General features: G+C 39.4%; 1 protein-coding gene across 1 annotated transcript in view; it reads right to left on the bottom strand.

Annotated features, from left to right (window-relative positions):
- The window catches only part of AATF (apoptosis antagonizing transcription factor), a 156799-nt gene that overhangs the window by 72191 nt on the left and 65893 nt on the right, over positions 1 to 18715 (bottom strand). The window contains exons 5-8 of the mRNA XM_027774172.1: positions 12231 to 12345; positions 8289 to 8484; positions 7588 to 7752; positions 5783 to 5866 (exon numbers count right to left, since the gene is read on the bottom strand). Coding sequence (XP_027629973.1) covers positions 5783 to 5866; positions 7588 to 7752; positions 8289 to 8484; positions 12231 to 12345 — 560 coding nt within the window. The remainder of the gene's footprint in view (positions 1 to 5782; positions 5867 to 7587; positions 7753 to 8288; positions 8485 to 12230; positions 12346 to 18715) is intronic.

Raw genomic sequence — 18715 nt, forward strand, 5'->3', positions numbered from 1 at the left:
TTTTTGCTGTAGGGTGTGTACGCTCGCCAGAAAGACAGAGAGAGAGAGACAGAAAGCGAGAAATCACCCCCCTGGGGAGATGGCCACACCGCAATCCCTTCTCCTCCATTCTCCTCTCGGGATCTTGGGCATGCATGCACATGCACCCGGCATGAGTTTAAGCTGCTAGGTCCGGGGCTCGAACCGCAGTAGACTACATGAGAGTCCAGTGATATAGCCATTATGCTAACTGCTGGTCCCTCCAGCAACATTTTAAAATATAAAAGTGAAATACTACTCTAAACAGAAGGCATCTATTTTCTAACTCACTAAGAGAAGCAGGGTAAATCAAACATTAAAACATGTTATTATCTATTGGCTGACCCACTGGAAAGATGGGTCATGCCAACAATAAGAATATTGAGGACCAGCAGTTAGCGCAATGGCTATGTCATTGGATTCCCATGTAGTCGACCGTGGTTCACGTCCTGAACCCAGCTGCTTAAAACTCACGCAGGGCGCATATGCATGCGTGCCCAAGATCCTGAGAAAAAACTTCTTAAAAAAAAAAAAAAAAAAAAAAATATATATATATATATTGCATCAACTGTAGGGATGGTTCGAGACATCTTTTATTCATATCAAGATCTAAATGCATACAATTAAAACCTCCACATTGACTGTCCATATTAATCACTCACCAATTTAATTAAAGTAAATCATCTTGTCAGAAAGCTTGCTTCTTTCTCTATTTCTCAACATTATTGACTTAATAGCTCACCGAATTAGTAATTACTTGTTTACGGTATTATCAAATGTCTTAGACACAAAAGTCCAGCATGTGGCAAGGTCAGTTATAGGCATGTCCTGATGGCAAATGAAAGGACAAATTTAACCCATCAAAGTGGTCATCAAAAGAATGGAACCTATTATGCCTTTCTCTAGATACTCTTGGCTAGATTCAAAGTGACAGGACAAACCAGATCAAAACTAAATAGAGCTAGAAGCAACATACAAAATCCTAATGAACCCTTAGAAATCCAGGTATTGATCTGTCAACATCTAAGCTCAATTAGTCCTTTCAGAACAAAATACCTCATGAGGTGACAAGAAACTAGTCTGAGATCTGGGATATAAAAAGAACAAAACCAGTCACTTTATATAGCTTATTGCTAAGTGCAGTCAGACCACAAAATGGGGCTGGTGTGAGGATTAAGTAAAGACGTATGTCAAGCACCTACCTACTTAGTCCCGGAGCCAACACACAACCAGTGCTCAGCAACTGTCGGTCTTTCCCCAACTGTTCAAAGAACTGTTCAAGAACTCAGGCTTACCAAGTCAGAGATCATCCGACAGTTTAAAAAAAGCAAAAGAAAACCAACGAAAAATCTTATATGATGATAAAGACATCTTAAAATAATACTATAAAGTAGAAGATAGAATAATACTATAAAGTAGCAGATAGAATCATGAAAATAAAAAATATACGCTGAAAACATTTCCAAAAGGTTCATTCTTTATGGTCATGTACAACATTCATGTTTTGTGAAATTGTCTTCAGGGATGAGCTTTGACAAGAAATAGGTCGAATGCAAACTTATTCCATTTGGAAGTAAAACCCTGCAATGCTTTTTTCTCCAGCAGGTGAACAGTCTCATAAAACCTTCACCACCAGCTATACTTCAAGCTTTTAGCAATCCCAGTTTCCAGACAAACCAGTAACAAACTATAAAGCTAATTTTTTCATTGGAAGTGTTAAGTAACAGGGGTTCAATAAATCACTTACCTTCTAAGGAAAAATTTACTTTCTAACACAGTATTTCTTCCAATTTTAAGAAAATGAAGGTTGTTTTATTTACAAGCTGAAAATAGCAATACTATAACAATTTTTTTTTTTTTTGGAGAGGTTTTTGCTATAGGGCATGTGTGCTCGCCAGAAAGACAGAGAGAGACAGAGAAACAGAAAGCAAGAAATCACCCCCCAGGGGGGATGACCACACCACAATCCCTTCTCCTCCATTCTCCTCTTGGGATCTTGGGCACTCACGCACATGTGCCCAGCATGAGTCTAAGTAACCAGGTCCGGGACTTGAACCACGGTCGACTACATGGGAGTCCAGCGACACAACCATTACTCCAACTGCTGGTCCCCATATAGTGAAATATTTTTATGGCTCAAGAATGAAATAGTTAAGAAATAAAAGTATAGAGAGAAGACTTAGTCTAAGAAGTCTTGAAATAAAGCACCAGTGCTGCCAATTACTATATGACTTTCAGGAAGTTGCTTAGCCTCCCAGGGACCTGGCTTCTTATAAGGTTCTTTCCAGCTCTAAAAATAAGATTATTTATGGTATCTGATACTGTCTACAGTGCCTCTCCCATACATGCATATAAATGGCATGCATATACATGCACATACAAATACATGCATGTGTATGTCTTTATTAAATAATACAGATATATTTTCTAACTTGTAGTAAATTAAGGTCCATTAGGAAACAAAAAGAATGAGAGTGAGAATGAGTGTGTGTGTGTGTATGTGTGTTTGAAAGGGAAGGTTTCTGACCTACACATCATTCTCAGTAGTTAGAGTATTTACACATCCTCATGACACCTGAATTAACCGAGTAAGCCTTTAAACCCTTTCCATGAAACATTAAAATTCAACGTGGCTATAATCTCTTCCTTACAAAACATGGACCCAAAGAGCATGGCTTCAAATATGTTTTTTTTTTTTAAAAAAGAAGCAAAATATTCACCATCCAGCTCTTCCACAGGATCACATTAAAATACACACACACACACACACACACACACACACACACACACACACACATGAAAACTCATAGGCCCATTGTAATACAACGTACCACTTCTGAATGCAACACTTAGCTCAGGCTTACTACCCTGACAAATAAAGGAAAGCACTTTATGAAGCCAATTTAATTGGGAGGTGACAGAAAACATACAGCCATTTTCTTTAGCCTTATCATTGAAATGGCTTCAGCTCCAATCTCTGGCAAATCCCTCTCAACAGAAGAAATTAACCAGGTCAGCAGAACAGGTGCTACGTTGTGTCTGTCAAGGGCCTGGCATCGCCACAATTACTTGCACACAATGAAGCAGTAATCTTTACAGATCATCTCTCCCAAGAAGCATATTGGGGAGGGGGAGGAAAACTGAAGGGAGGTGGGGGCTGGGGGGAGAAGAAGAGGAATAGGAAGCTAAGAGAAAAGGCAGGAAAAGAAAATGAATGTGCAGCTGCCTTGCAGCTCAGCAGATGTCGGGATGTGATGTACGAGACTAGGATAAGCTGTCGTAGCCTGCTGCCAAAGAGCAGTAAGTGATTAAAGCCTGCACAGTTCTAAGCACCATATTTAGAATCTGCGGGGTTTCAAGATTTGCACCCATTCCTTGCTGTGCTGCCAGATGTTGGCAACTGGTCCAGTTCCTAGTGACTGTGCAGGGATGGCAGCAGTTGGTACAGTAGCAAAGCAATCTGGAATGCTTCCGGAGATGCTGTACATTAACAAGTGTCACCCATCACTCACCTTTACAGAAGGCTGAAACAACTCCAATTTGCTGCCACTTCCCTCTTGGGAAACAGCCAAGATAAAGTTGTGCCTGGCAGCCCCATTTGTTTCACTCAGGTGTTTCAGCTGCCTTGCTGACCTCTATTAGTTTAAGTTTTAATTTAGATTAACCCCAGCACCCCAATTAACCAGCAAGGGGAAAAGCTAAGATGTGACTAGTCATAACTCTGAAATCAGAATTTATCGAAGTTAAAATTATTAATTGGGATGAAGGGCCAATCAAGTAATGCTATTTCTTTTTAAACAGTCCTCCAGGCAAAAGAAAAAAAAATCTTTCACACTAAGGATCGCCAGTAGAAGCAACTTCTTCCCAGTAATTTCAGTTTATTTTATTAAGCCTATTTAATTTATGACGCACTTTCCATCGAACAATGTACACTTCAGTTAATGAGGACTGGAGCATTTTTGATTGTCTCTCGTGATCTCACACAATTATACAGCATTAATATCCCATATCGGGTACTTCCTTAAACACTGCAGAACAAAAGAGTTCCCTACTCTTCTGACAAATGGATATAAGACGAGAAGAAAAAGGAAAAAGAATCAGGACCTCTGACTGGGAACAGCTGAGGACACACCAATCCTCTTCCCTATACCCTCCCATCATTACTTTTAAAGCTCACTATGGCAATAATTTTATCAAATATTACAGAATTCATTAAAAGATTAATATAAAATCTCATTTTTTAAGGGCAAATCCAGAAGTATCCCCAACACAGAATCACTTGGTCTGGCTTTACTACCTTTCTTCATATCCATATATTAGGTCATTGCATAGAAAAATATGTCATGACTTTCCTGATGACCCAATATATATAACAGCTGTCATGGCTATACCTTTCATAAGCAGTTAAAAATTCTTAGGGAAAAGTTAAGACAATAAAAACAATTATCCAGATAAACAATGACTCAACAAAAACTGGGTATCACTGCTGAACAGCATCCTTGACCCTCCACTCAGCTTGAAAAGGTACAGACATCCTAAAGCATACTTCATCAAAAAGCATAACTTACCAAGAGACCCAGAACTACAAAAAGTTATTTTAGTTCTTTAGAACAGACCAAATGTTTACTCTACTTTAATAGCTTCAGCATCAGTAAGAGTAGTATGCCACCAGACAATAACATCAGGGGTAAAACAGGGGCAAAAAACAGGGGCGACATTTAAGAAGACATTGAGGACTAGACCACATTTCAACTTCTACCAACTCTTTCCATCTTCAGAGCATCATACTGTTATTATAATCAACAACAGAGACACTCTCACTACATATTTAACTGATTTGAACAGGCATAAAAAGACATTAAAAACAAGAAACATAACACAAAACAGAAGCAAAAGTGTAATTCAAGAACTCTGGAGCCTCAGCTCCATATTCCATTCCAAAGTAATGGGACAAAAGAAACAATCACTAACAAGTTCTCCATTAACATTATCAAACACAGCTGAGAAAGAATAATCCACTTGGGGGTCCACAGATGGCATGGTATTTGGGGCACTGGACTTCCACATGACCAGCATAGTTCAAGTCCCAGACCTGATGGCTTGCTTTCTTTTGCCCTTTCTCTCTCTGGTCAAATTTTTAAAAAGTAAAAATAAATAATTCTTTTTCTTTTCTTTTCTTTTGTTCAGAGATAAGTTTTTGCTATGCATGTGTACTCACCAGAGAGCAGAAAGAGACAGAGGCACAGAAAGCAAATCACCCCACGGAGGGTGGGGATAACCACACCACAGTCCCTTCTCATTCTCCTCTCGGGATCTTGGGCACACACAAACATGTACCCAGAATGAATTTTAAGTGCTGGGTCCAGGGCTTGAACTGTGGTCGACTAATGTGGGAATCCAGCAATGTAACCATTACAGCGTCCAATGGTCCCTAAAATAAATAACTCTTTAAAAATAAATAAATAAACAAACAAATAAATAAATAAATAAATAAAAATAAACCATCTGACTCAAGGAAGATGAAAATATTTCATAGATAATTTACACTAAGGCAACAACTTACGGTAGCTGTAGCTGTTTTCATTTCCAAAGGAAAACATAAAGCAGAAGAAAAACAACAAATCTAGAACACAGTAAGTCAATTCTCAATGTGAGTTCTAATTCCCTGACTCAGTCCTTCCCAAATGAGCTTTCTTTTGTTGAAAAGAATTCTATCAGCTGCCAAGACCAGATTTGTAACAAAAGAAGAGTGTAAAAATCATACCTGGTGGTAAAAGTCATCATCATCAAAGATTTCTTCATCCAAGTCTTTCAGGTGAGCATTGGCAGGGACTTGAGGAAGGACCTCCTGTATCAACAAGTATGGCAAAACTGAATCTCAATGAAATTAGCAAAATCATGTTGCTACTATAAATAATACGTAAGACAGTCAAAGCTTGAGGGCCCAGAAGGTGGCATAGGCATTGGGGTGCTGGATTTCCACATGATCGACTCCAGTTCGAGTCCCGGACCTGGAGACTTGCTTTCTCACTTTCCCTCTTTCTCTCTCTGTTCAAATTAAAAATAATAATACTAAATAAAATTAAAATAATTCTTAAATAAAAAAGACAGTCAAAGCACTGATATCCTTAAGATATAGGGTTCTTAAAATCAAAAACAGTACAGTAAAAAAATAGGCAAAAATATTAATAGGCAGTTAACAAAAAAAGAGCTAAATAATCAGATGAAAATATGTTTAACTTCACTCTAATGAAATACATGCAAATTAAAATATAGAAATACCATTTCCACTTCTTGGATTGACAACAGTACTGGAGAACACAGCTGGAGGGACTAGAATTAATGTAACCTTTTTTTTTTAAGAGAAGCTTTTGCTATAGGACATGTGCACCCATCAGAGAGATAAAGAGAGACAGAGAGATAGAAAGTAAGAAATCATTCCCTAGGGGGGATGGCCACACCACAATCCCTTCTCCTCCATTTTCCTCTCAGGGTTTTGGGCACACATGCACACGTGCCCAGAGTGAATTTCAAGGGACTCAAACCATGATCAACTATGAGGGAGTCCTGTGACCTAACTATTATGCCATCTGCTGGTCCCTAATGTAGCCTCTTTTAAAGCTACATGGCAACATCCATCAAGATTTAATGTATCTTCTTTAATATTTTCATTTCTAAAAATCTATCCATATGTTTACACAAAGTTGCAGAAATGAATGTTCAGGAAGTATTCCTGTAATACTGTTTTTAAGCTGAAAGACAACATAAATATCCATTATTGGAATAAATTATATTATATATATATCCATATAATGGAATACTCTGCAGTTAGTAGGAAAAACAAGGTAGGTCTTACATAATAATATGGAAAAGTGTCTAGGATATATTAAATTTTAAAAGGAAGTTATAAGATGTTATATATAGTTGTAATACCTTATATATTTATACACAAAGTTCATTTCATTTAGTTAAAAAAAGACAATTGTATTTTTATACATGTACTAATATTATATAAACAAAATATTGAAAGCTGGTTATAACCATTAAGAACAGATAAGTCTCAGAACCAAGTATTAAGAATAGGGAAAATTTTACTTTTCATTTTAAATTCTTATGAACTTTAAAAAAAAGCATTAAATATACATTTCTTTTTCTATTACTGAAAAATAGAAATGTTTCTTTTAACAAATCTTACTATTCTACTTTGGATCTTTTCCAGAGTACATAAATGACAAACATTAAGCCTAAAGTATGCACTAGCTTCAATACTGACATTTCTATAGAAATAACTTTAAAGCTGTATTTTTAAAAACTGGATTAAAAATGCTTCCATTATCAAGACTCCTGTATCAAAATCAAAATTAAGAGAGGATGACAACAGAGTTAATAAAGGCCCCATTTTTTTTAAGAAAAACTTCTTTTCCCACATGCTCTTGGTTTTTTAACAATCCAATAAAATAGTGCTGTTTTCCTTTCTTTTATTAACTTCTCATACCAGCATAATACCTATTTGTTTTTCAGTTAATTAGCCTCAGACAAATTGTCCCCCATAATCACCAGAACTCTTACCGGTTCTCCTGGCAAACACTCCGGAATAGGCTGAGCTGCTGGTTCAGGTTTACCAACTACTCGGTAGATAGAGCGCTTAGTCTGTGTTCTTCGAAGTAATCGTTCTTTGTCCATCAGAATATGATCGATCTGAGTCAAGATTGAGCGTTCAAAGGCACCAAAACCCTGCAACAAAACATTAACTAGTGTCAGATAATGCAGAAAGTCAGGGCTAAAGGCAGCCACACTGGTTTCTCTATTTTTCTGTGTCAGCAGAGAAATAGACAATCATCTTTCCAGGAGGGACTTTTGGTTAAGGACTGAGTTTGTGAGTGGCTGTAATTATTCTCAGAAGAAAAAAAAAATTAGTCTTAAGCAGGTCATACCACTTATCTATGCCCAGAGATTAACTTCTGCTCCTTTAATAGTAATTGTTTTAAAATCCATTTCTTTAAAGTGTAGTTTCAGTCCTTGAACACTTACAAGGCCTCAATCTCAAAAATAAAATATTCTTTCTAATAAAGTTAAAATCCCAAGTCTGTTTAAACCCCAGTGGCAGAAGTTCAGTAAATTTTGCTGCAGAAAAGACTGCAACAAGTACATCGTAGTAACACCCAAGTAAATGGGCATAATTCCAGTGTCTACACCTGCTTTGGATTGTCCCAACCTGTCTTACACATGCAAACACACACACACACACACACACACACGCACACACTTACCTTTCCCAGTTTTCCAGAACCCAGCTTGGTTTTATCATGCCACTTCTGAAGCGTGCGGTTCCTATAGACTGTGAAGTCAGCAAAGCGCTTTGCCATGAAGCTGGGATAGTCATCCATCTCCAGCTTCCTCTTTGGTGGGGCCCTTCTCTGCTTCTTCTCTTCTACCAGCTCATCATCTTCACTAGAAATCTCCTCACTAGAAATTCAATAACAACACCAAGTCCAAAGTAAATAAACAGATACTATTAATATATAAAAAACTAGGCGGCTCATGTGAAATAGAAAGTGTTGAGGCCTTCCCTACTCTGTATACCTTTTAAATAACACCAAAGATATGAAAATGGTGCTTATTATTTTAAAAAGATATTTTTTATTATTTTTTCTTTATTGCCAGAGGGCACATGCATTTACCAGAGAGGAAGAGAGAACAAACACCCCCAATGGGACTATTGCAGCTATGCTGCAGTCTTTTTTTCTCCATTTCTTCTTCCTGTCAGGAATTTTGGGCATGTAAGCACACACACCTGGCATGTTTTTCAAGTCACTGGTACTAGAATTTGAACAATGGTCTGCCACGTGGGATCCAGCTCCCTTAACCGCTGCAATGTCAAGTAGGCCTCAAGATATTTTTTTAAATAGTTTTTGTTTAAAGTTTATTTCTTTCAGGAACCAGCAGTTAGCGTAATGGCTATGTCGCTGGACTCCCACGTAATCGATCGTGGTTCGCGTCCTGGACCCGATGGCTTAAAACTCACGCCGGGCGCGTGTGCGTGTGTGTCCAAGATCCCGAGAGGAGAATGGAGGAGAAGGGATTGTGGTGTGACCATCCCCCCTGGGGGGAGATTTCTCGCTTTCTGTCTCTATGTCTCTCTCTGTCTGTCTGGCGAGCGCACGTGCCCTATAGCAAAAATCTCTCCAAAAAAAAAAAAGTTTATTTCTTTCATAAGAGTACAAAACAAAGAAAGAGAAAGAGAAGTAACCTCAATAGAGCCTCACGCCATAATCCCCCCAACCCCTGCAGCCTTCTCAGCCAGCCAGGATCATAGGCATATGTGTCCAGCTTTATAAGTCAGTCAAGGAAATGAACCTGTGATCTTCCATATGGACCCAGCATTGCTTGAGCAGAGTGTTACCACTGTACCACCAAGTCAGACCCAAAATGTTATTTTAAAAGGCAAATAAGTAGCACAGTAGTGGCACAACTGAACTCACTTGGCAAAGGCCCTGGCCTCAGGTCCTGGGACTTCCCTGAGCATGCTGGCATGCACATGCCCAAGATCTCAGCTGTCTGAGACTAGGGCTGGATTATGACATGGGGACATTGGTGACGATGCCTCTTAATCCTCTGTGTGTCTCTCTCTTTCACAGAATAAATAAACTTTAAAAAATAAAAATAGAAGACAAACTGTAAAAATAAATAAGGTTGTAAAAGTATTATTAAAAATGCATATGGGAGGACTGGGACCAGCGGGTGGCATGGTGGTTAAGGTGCTGGACACTCCCACATGGTTGACCACGGTTCAAGTCCTGGACCTGGTGGCTTGCTTTCTCACTTCCCCCCTCTCTCTCTGTCTCTCTCTGGTCAAATTAAAATAAATGGATGAATAAATAAAATTAAATAAATAATTATTATTTTTTTTAAATGCATATGGGGGACTAGCAGGTGGCATGGTGGTTAAGGCACTGGGAACTCCCATAGGACCGACTACAATTCGAGTTCTGGTGGCTTGCTTTCTCGCTTTCCCTCTCTCTCTCTCTCTGTCTCTCTCTGGTCAAATTAAAATAAATGAATAAATAAATGAAATAAAATAAATAATCCTTTTAAAAATGCATATGAACCAGACCAGTAGTGTTGAAGAATATTTAAAAATCAAATACACATGGGCCAGCAGGTGGCATGGTGGTTGAGGTGCTAACTCCCACATGGCTAACCATGGTTCAAGTCTGGGACCTGGCAGTTTGCTTTCTCACTTCCTCTCTCTTTTACCGCCCCCCCCCATCAAATTAAAAAACAATAATAAATAAAATTAAATGAGTCTTTAAGAAAAAAATTAAAGACATAGCTTTATTTCTATTACCTTAATCCCCAAATCAACATGGTATACATGTCTCTGTAACCAACTACTCAGAATAATATTAGTTGAATAATATTAGAAAAGCTAAACATGAAGAGAACTCAGGGGTTGGCCACAGAATCAGCACTAAATTTCATATCTGCAACCTCCATGAGAATGTAATATGACCTCCAACTGTACAGCCAATTATACTCACTGGATTACTGACCCCAACTCAGTGGGTGCTCAATAAATAAGAGTTTTCTTTGTGTCTTTCCAACTAGTTCAGAGAAAAAAAAAAAATGATCCAGACAATGTCACAGGGTAAAACGCAACACTGTGACACAATTCCATGTGGAGAGGTTCCTAGTCAAAGTTCAAAGTCCTCCCTGAGTATGGTAGGTACATGTCTACCCATGATCTGGGGCTGGCCGAAGACTGGGCATGGATTATAATGTCAAGACTGGGGCGGGGACCAGCAGTTAGAGTAATGACTATGTCACTGGACTCCCACGTAGTTGACTGCAGTTCGCATCCCAGACCCGGTAGCTTAAAGTCACGCAAGGCACGTGTACATGTGTGCCCAGGATCCCGAGAGAAGAATGAAGGAGAAGGGATTGTGGCGTGGCCATCTCCCCTGGGGGGTGATTTCTCGCTTTCTGTCTCTCTGTCTCTCTCTTTCTGTCTGGCGAGCGCACGTGCCCTATGGCAAAAACCTCTCCAAAAAAAATAAGACTGGGGTGGGAGGTGGGAAGGTGCTGTTTCTCTGTTTCTGCCCCTCTGTTCATAGAAGAAATAAACAAATTAAACAAAGAATGGAAAAAGATAAGACCAAAGAAAAAAGTAAACAGGTACCATATATAGCAGGCACAAGAGAAAAAAAAACTGTCATCAAATGTGTGTGGTAATTTCAGAAATGAAAAGGAGTTATTTTGCTGTTGTATTCTGAAAATGTTCTGCTTTCAAATAATTGCTTCTCCCCTCACTGAAAAAGAAGCAGATGTGGGGAACCAGCAGTTAGCATAATGGCTATGTCACTGGACTCCCACGTAGTCGACCGCAGTTCAAATCCTGGACCTGGTGGCTTAAAACTCACGCCGGGCGCGTGTGCGTGCGTGCCCAAGATCCTGAGAGGAGAATGGAGGAGAAGGGATTGCGGCATGGCCATCACCCCTGGGGGGTGATTTCTCGCTTTCTGTCTCTATGTCTCTCTGTCTGTCTGGCGAGCGCATTCGCCCTATAGTGAAAATCTCTCTAAAAAAAAAAAAAGAAGTAGATGTGAACAGTAATTCTGTGGTATGGGCACAAGGTGCTTCATACACATTAGGCTTTAGTATTAAAAATGTGCTTTTAGGGCCCAGTAGGTGGTATGATAGTTAGGGCACTGGACTCTCACATGACTGATTACAGTTCAATCCCTGAACCTGGTGGCTTGAAAATCACACTGGCATGTGCATGCATACCCCAAATCCTGAGAAGAGAATGAAGAAGAGATTATGGCTATCCCCCCAGCGGTCATTCTCACTTTCCCTCTCTTTGTTTCTCTCTGTCTCTCTCCATCAAGCATACACACCCTATAGCAAAAACCTAAAAATACATTTTTTAAAAAACTACTTTTACCTATGAGTTTCGATAGATTGAGAGAGAAGGCAAGTCTTTTATCTAAACCCACAGAGAGAATCAGGTATAAACAGATCTAAAAACTCACAATCTATTCCCCAATTTCAGGGCTGCCCTAATCATGACTTAAATGTAAGAGGCTCTTTCTGTTTCACTAATATTAAGCCTGGTATCTGCCTAGACAGAGATTGGCTTTCTTGTTCCTAAAAGCTAGGAAACTACTCAGATGAACGGAAATAAGCCATTCTGTAGCTCCTTCCCTCCTTACCTTTCAGCTCTGGGCTTTGTCCCATCAACCAGATATCTAGTGTCTGGGTACTGGAAAAGCAACTCATCCTGAAGCTCTACGAGTGACCTCAACAATGCTTTCAGTGCCTTGTGACCTGGGAAATGAAGCACAGAGAGGGGATAATTAATTATCTTCAATTCTCCAAAGTAGGTGATGCCTGTAACTCATGATTCCTAAGTAGTTCTGACTGGGAGGAATGAAGGGGGAGGTACAAGATACTCAGGGACTACAAAATCTGAAACACCGAGTGGGAAGAATAACTATGTCCACTCACAGGGTTGTTGTGAAAAACAAGTAAGATAGCATGTAAAAGTGCTTAGAAAAGTGTCTGCAATAATAAAGGCTCAATAAATAGTCAGTTCTTAAATTTATTAAGTTTGACAAACTGTTTCCCTGCTTGTCTTCATAATCATTCATTTGTTCCCTTGATGTTAAATTTTTCTTGGGTATTTTCCTACAGGTAACCCACCAACCTTTTGGAGTATCCCTCTATTGGTCAGCTCCTTAAGCAACTCCACATTTCCTAAAGAGCACAACTGACTCCTGGAATCCCTATAGCCATACTTCTCCTGCCCTCAGGAGAAGTATTATTTAGATTTATATAGCAAATCTAAATAATAACAATAAATAAAATTGAGTAATTCTTTATGAAAAAAAGAACTTTTTAAAAGAGAGATTTTTGGTATAGGGCAAAAATCCAGTGAGCATGTGCTCACTGGAGAGACAGAGACAGTGAGAAATCATCCCCAAGGAGAGATAGCCATGCTACAATCCCTTCTCCTCCACTCTCTTCTCAGGATTTTGGGCATGCACACACACGCACCCAGTATGAGAAGTCTCTCTTGCCTAGGATTTGAACTACCGTATCATTCATTCAGTCCCTCAAATGTCCCTACCCTTAGGGAAAGTTCTGTTCACACATGAAAACCCAAGTTAATGACTTTCTATTTGCAATATTGAATTGTGTATTAAAATGTTGTACATTGAGGCCAGCATGTAGTATGGAGGTTAAGGCACTGGACTCCCACATGGCCAACTAAAGTTTGAGTCCTGGACCTAGTGGCTTGAAATTCGTGCCGGGCACATGTGCGCAAGTGACTACATTCCTGGGAGGAAAATGGGGAAGGGATTGCAGTGTGGCCACCCCCCTAGGGGGTGATTTCCCACTTTCCCTCTTGCTGTCTCATTTTGTCTATTTCCGGTGAGCATATGTGCCCCATGGCAAACAAAAAAAAAAAAAAAAAGGCAAAAAACATACACACAAAATTTTTGTGCACCAGAGGGGTCACCAAGTGGTATGATGGTTAAGGTACTGGACTTCCACATAGCCAACCACAGTTCATATTCCAGACCCAGTGGCTTAAAAATCACAGCAGGCGCATGTTCATGCATGCCCAAAATCCCAAAAGGAGAATAGAAGAGAAGAGACTGCAGTGTGGCCATCCCTCTGGGGGGTGATTTCTCACTCTCCCTCTTGTCTCTCTACAGCAAGCTCGTACATACTATGGCAAAAACCTTAAATTAAAAAAAAAAATTATACATCAGGCCAACAAGTGACGCAGAGGGTAAGGTCGTTGGATCCCACATGACTTATCAAGATTCAAGTCCCAGACCTGGCAGCTTAAAAAACACACTAGACATATGTGCGTGTGGGGCCAAAATCCTGAAAGGATAATGGAGGAGAGAGGATTGTGGCATGGCCGCTGCATTGAGGGGTGATTTCTCATGTTCTCTCTGCATCTTTCTGTCTGTCTCTAGCAAGTGCATGTTCCCTATAGCAAACTTCTAAAAAAAGTTCTCACCTTGTTCTCCTCGTAGCCAATAGGATGTATCTGTAACACAGCTGATCGTGATTAAATACACAGCGGTGCCCTCTCATCTGTGGCTCACTTTCCATGGTTTCAGTTATCCACAGTGAACCACATCCAAAAATAGGTAAGTACAGTACACTAATCTATTTTCACAGACAGGGAAAGACTATATACATTCAGATAACTTTTACTATAGTATATTTTTTAAAAAATGTTAGGCAGTTGCCACAGAATGCTTGCCAAAGAGAGAGACAAAGAGAGAGAGGAAAATTGAGAAATCAACCCCCAGGGGAGGATGGCCACACCACAGTCCCTTCTCCTCCATTTTCCTCTCAGGATTTTGGGCACATATGTACATGTGCCCCACTCATGAAGGTTTCTAAGCACTTGGTCCAGCACCTGAACCACAGTCAACTATGTGAGAGTCCAGCACCCTAATCACCATGCCACTTGCCAGCTCCTACTATAGTATATTGTTATAATTTTCTACTTTATCATTAGCTGTTGTAATCTTGTACTATACCTAATTTACAAATTAAACTTTATCATAATTATGTACACACAAGAAAAAGAACAGTATATGAGAGGTTTGGTAGTATTGCTAGATTTAGGCTTGCAGTGGAGGTCTTGAAACGTATCCCTAATGGATTAAGAGAGGGACTACTGTGCCAGCTAATGGTGTGATGTTTAAGGTGGATGGATCCCACATGGCCAGCTATGGTTTATGTCCCAGACCTGGTGACTTGAAAAACACACCAGGTGCATGTGCATGCATGCCCAAAATCTGAAGAGAAAAATGGAGGAGAAAGGATTGTGTTCTAGCCACCCCTCCAGGGGGTGTTTTCTCACTCTCTGTCTCTTGCCAGTGACCAAATGTGCCCTATACCAAATTTAAAAAAAAAGGGGGGGGGGAATATTAGTCTATGGCTAAAAACCTTCAGATAAAACTTGGCCCTCTTACCTTTTCTATCAAAATAATCCTACCAAAGAGGCTAACTAGACACTGAGAATTACTGTTCACATGTTGAGAACATGAGAACACTCAGTCCCCTCTACAATGAAACTTTCACATTTCAAGCAACTGCCAGAAAATCTTCACATGAATGCACTATCGCTCCTTCAAACATAACATGTCAGAAAAATAACTCTTCTTGGGGCCAACAGATGGCACAGTGGTTAAGGCACTGTACTCCCACATGGCTGATCACAGTTTAACCCCAGACCTGGCAGCTTGCTTTCTCACTTTCTCTCGATCTCCGGTGAGTATACATGCTGTATAGCAAATCTAAATAATAACAATAAATAAAATTGAGTAATTCTTTATGAAAAAAAGAACTTTTTAAAAGAGAGATTTTTGGTATAGGGCAAAAATCCAGTGAGCATGTGCTCACTGGAGAGACAGAGACAGTGAGAAATCATCCCCAAGGAGAGATAGTCATGCTACAATCCCTTCTCCTCCACTCTCTTCTCAGGATTTTGGGCATGCACACACACGCACCCAGTATGAGTTTTAAGCTGCCAGGTCCGGGACTCAAACTGCAGTCAACTATGTGGGAGTCAAGAGACATAACCATTTATGCCATCTGCTGGGCCTGAAAAAGAAATTTTCTCTTCCTACCTACTACTTCTTTGTCTGAATTTCTCTTCTCTGTTTAATATGTTTCCATAGAAGGTCACTGACATTTGGCTCCCCTTAGTCTATACTTTTAATTGGATGCTAAATCCTGTATTTTTCATTCTCATCACTTGATAATTGTCCTTTTATCTCTGGCCATGCTTCTATCATTCCTTCCCTCTTTCCCCTAAGTAATTATGATCTTCTCACAAGCATGCCTACTTTCTCCAACAATCTACACATTCATTTTTTTTTATAAGCCACACTAACTTCAGCCCACACAAACTTTGGTTAAATTATTATAAATTCTTATTCTAATTTCTTTTCTGCTTCTGCTTTTACCCTGCCCTTTATAAGCATTCTTCTCACTATTTTATATTCCAACTTGTCTCTTCAATGGCACACCAAAACATGAGTTGGACAACCTCTCCAGAGGTCATCCTACACCATTCTATTCAACTGAAAGCTTTAAAAAATAAATAAATAAACAAAAACACAGCTTTCCATCAAATGAGAAGATAAAAAGTTTTCTTGTGATGAAGAGAAAAATAATACAAAATGTGTGTCTTTTAGTTTAAGAATTCTTTATTTTATTTATTATTATTATTATTTTATTTGCTTACCACATTGAGAAAAAGAGAGAGACACAGAGGGAAAGTAAGAAAGCAAGCTGCCAGGTCCAGGACTTTTAGTTTTTTTAAAAATGGATTAAGTATAAATAAGATGAAAGCAAGAAGGAAAAAAAAAAAAAAGAAAGCATAAAGATAAAACAATTTGGGCCAGTCCTATAGCCTAGTGGTTAAGGGAGCCAAATCCCACATAGTCAATCACAGTTTGAATCCCAGGTGCCAGCAGCTTGAAAAAGATACTGGATATGTGTGCTCACGTGTGCCGAAAATCCCAAGAGGATGGAGAGATGAGGAAGGGATTGCAGCGTGACTATGCCCCATGAGGGAAGGATACTTTCTCACTCTGCCTCTCTCTCTCTCTTTCTCTCTCTGTCTCTCCCTGGTGAGTGCACACAGCCTCTGGCAATTAAAAAAAAAAGGATATAACTATTTTAAAGGCAGGAATTATTCCATTTCAATGTATTAAGTAGGACAATGTAAAATTACATAAATACATGAAAAATTCTTCCAGGAATGAGGAATGCAAAAACTACAAATGGTAACTACAAATATTGTTATCGTGAGGATAGTAAACAGATATCCCATAGTAGCTAAGGTTCTGAAAGCATATCCGTTATAGCAAGCATCTTAATAAGAAAACAGAAAAGACACTGACACTTGGAATGAAACCCCTAGAAACAGAAAATCTCATCACATTCAATTTCTATGTAAGTATTAATCACTATTTTTACCTTCTTTTCTAGAAATGACTACATCTTCAAAGACAGATCGTGTGTTTCCCAAAGTAAAACCACAAATGAATTGTGCATTTGCAAAGTAGTTTTAAAAACTCCCTGGGCTCAGGGCCGGCAGATGGCGTGGTGGTTAAACGTGCTGAACTCTCACATGGCCAACCACGGTTCAAGTCCCAGACCTAATGACTTACTTTCTCACTTTCCCTCTATCGCTCTCTGATCAAACTGGAAAATAATAATAATAATAATAATAGTAAATAAATTTAAATAAAAAACAATCCTCGTTTAAAAAGCACTGGGCTCCTTTGACGTAGCTGATACTACCCTTTTTTAATTTTTGTATTTCTACATTTGAAAATGTATATTTAATCACTGTATATCTTTTTTTTTTTTTTTGAGAGGTTTTTGCTATAGTGCGCTCACCAGAAAAAGAGAGACAGGGAGACAGAAAGAGAGAAATCACCCCCTAGGGGGGATGGCCACACCACAATCCCTTCTCCTTCATTTTCCTCTAAACAGGTACCATATATAGCAGGCACAAGAGAAAAAAAAACTGTCATCAAATGTGTGTGGTAATTTCAGAAATGAAAAGGAGTTATTTTGCTGTTGTATTCTGAAAATGTTCTGCTTTCAAATAATTGCTTCTCCCCTCACTGAAAAAGAAGCAGATGTGGGGAACCAGCAGTTAGCATAATGGCTATGTCACTGGACTCCCACGTAGTCGACCGCAGTTCAAATCCTGGACCTGGTGGCTTAAAACTCACGCCGGGCGCGTGTGCGTGCGTGCCCAAGATCCTGAGAGGAGAATGGAGGAGAAGGGATTGCGGCATGGCCATCACCCCTGGGGGGTGATTTCTCGCTTTCTGTCTCTATGTCTCTCTGTCTGTCTGGCGAGCGCATTCGCCCTATAGTGAAAATCTCTCTAAAAAAAAAAAAAGAAGTAGATGTGAACAGTAATTCTGTGGTATGGGCACAAGGTGCTTCATACACATTAGGCTTTAGTATTAAAAATGTGCTTTTAGGGCCCAGTAGGTGGTATGATAGTTAGGGCACTGGACTCTCACATGACTGATTACAGTTCAATCCCTGAACCTGGTGGCTTGAAAATCACACTGGCATGTGCATGCATACCCCAAATCCTGAGAAGAGAATGAAGAAGAGATTATGGCTATCCCCCCAGCGGTCATTCTCACTTTCCCTCTCTTTGTTTCTCTCTGTCTCTCTCCATCAAGCATACACACCCTATAGCAAAAACCTAAAAATACATTTTTTAAAAAACTACTTTTACCTATGAGTTTCGATAGATTGAGAGAGAAGGCAAGTCTTTTATCTAAACCCACAGAGAGAATCAGGTATAAACAGATCTAAAAACTCACAATCTATTCCCCAATTTCAGGGCTGCCCTAATCATGACTTAAATGTAAGAGGCTCTTTCTGTTTCACTAATATTAAGCCTGGTATCTGCCTAGACAGAGATTGGCTTTCTTGTTCCTAAAAGCTAGGAAACTACTCAGATGAACGGAAATAAGCCATTCTGTAGCTCCTTCCCTCCTTACCTTTCAGCTCTGGGCTTTGTCCCATCAACCAGATATCTAGTGTCTGGGTACTGGAAAAGCAACTCATCCTGAAGCTCTACAAGTGACCTCAACAATGCTTTCAGTGCCTTGTGACCTGG

This window comes from Tupaia chinensis, unplaced genomic scaffold (assembly GCF_000334495.1).
Source record: "Tupaia chinensis unplaced genomic scaffold, TupChi_1.0 Scaffold000407_4, whole genome shotgun sequence".
NCBI lineage: Eukaryota > Metazoa > Chordata > Mammalia > Scandentia > Tupaiidae > Tupaia > Tupaia belangeri.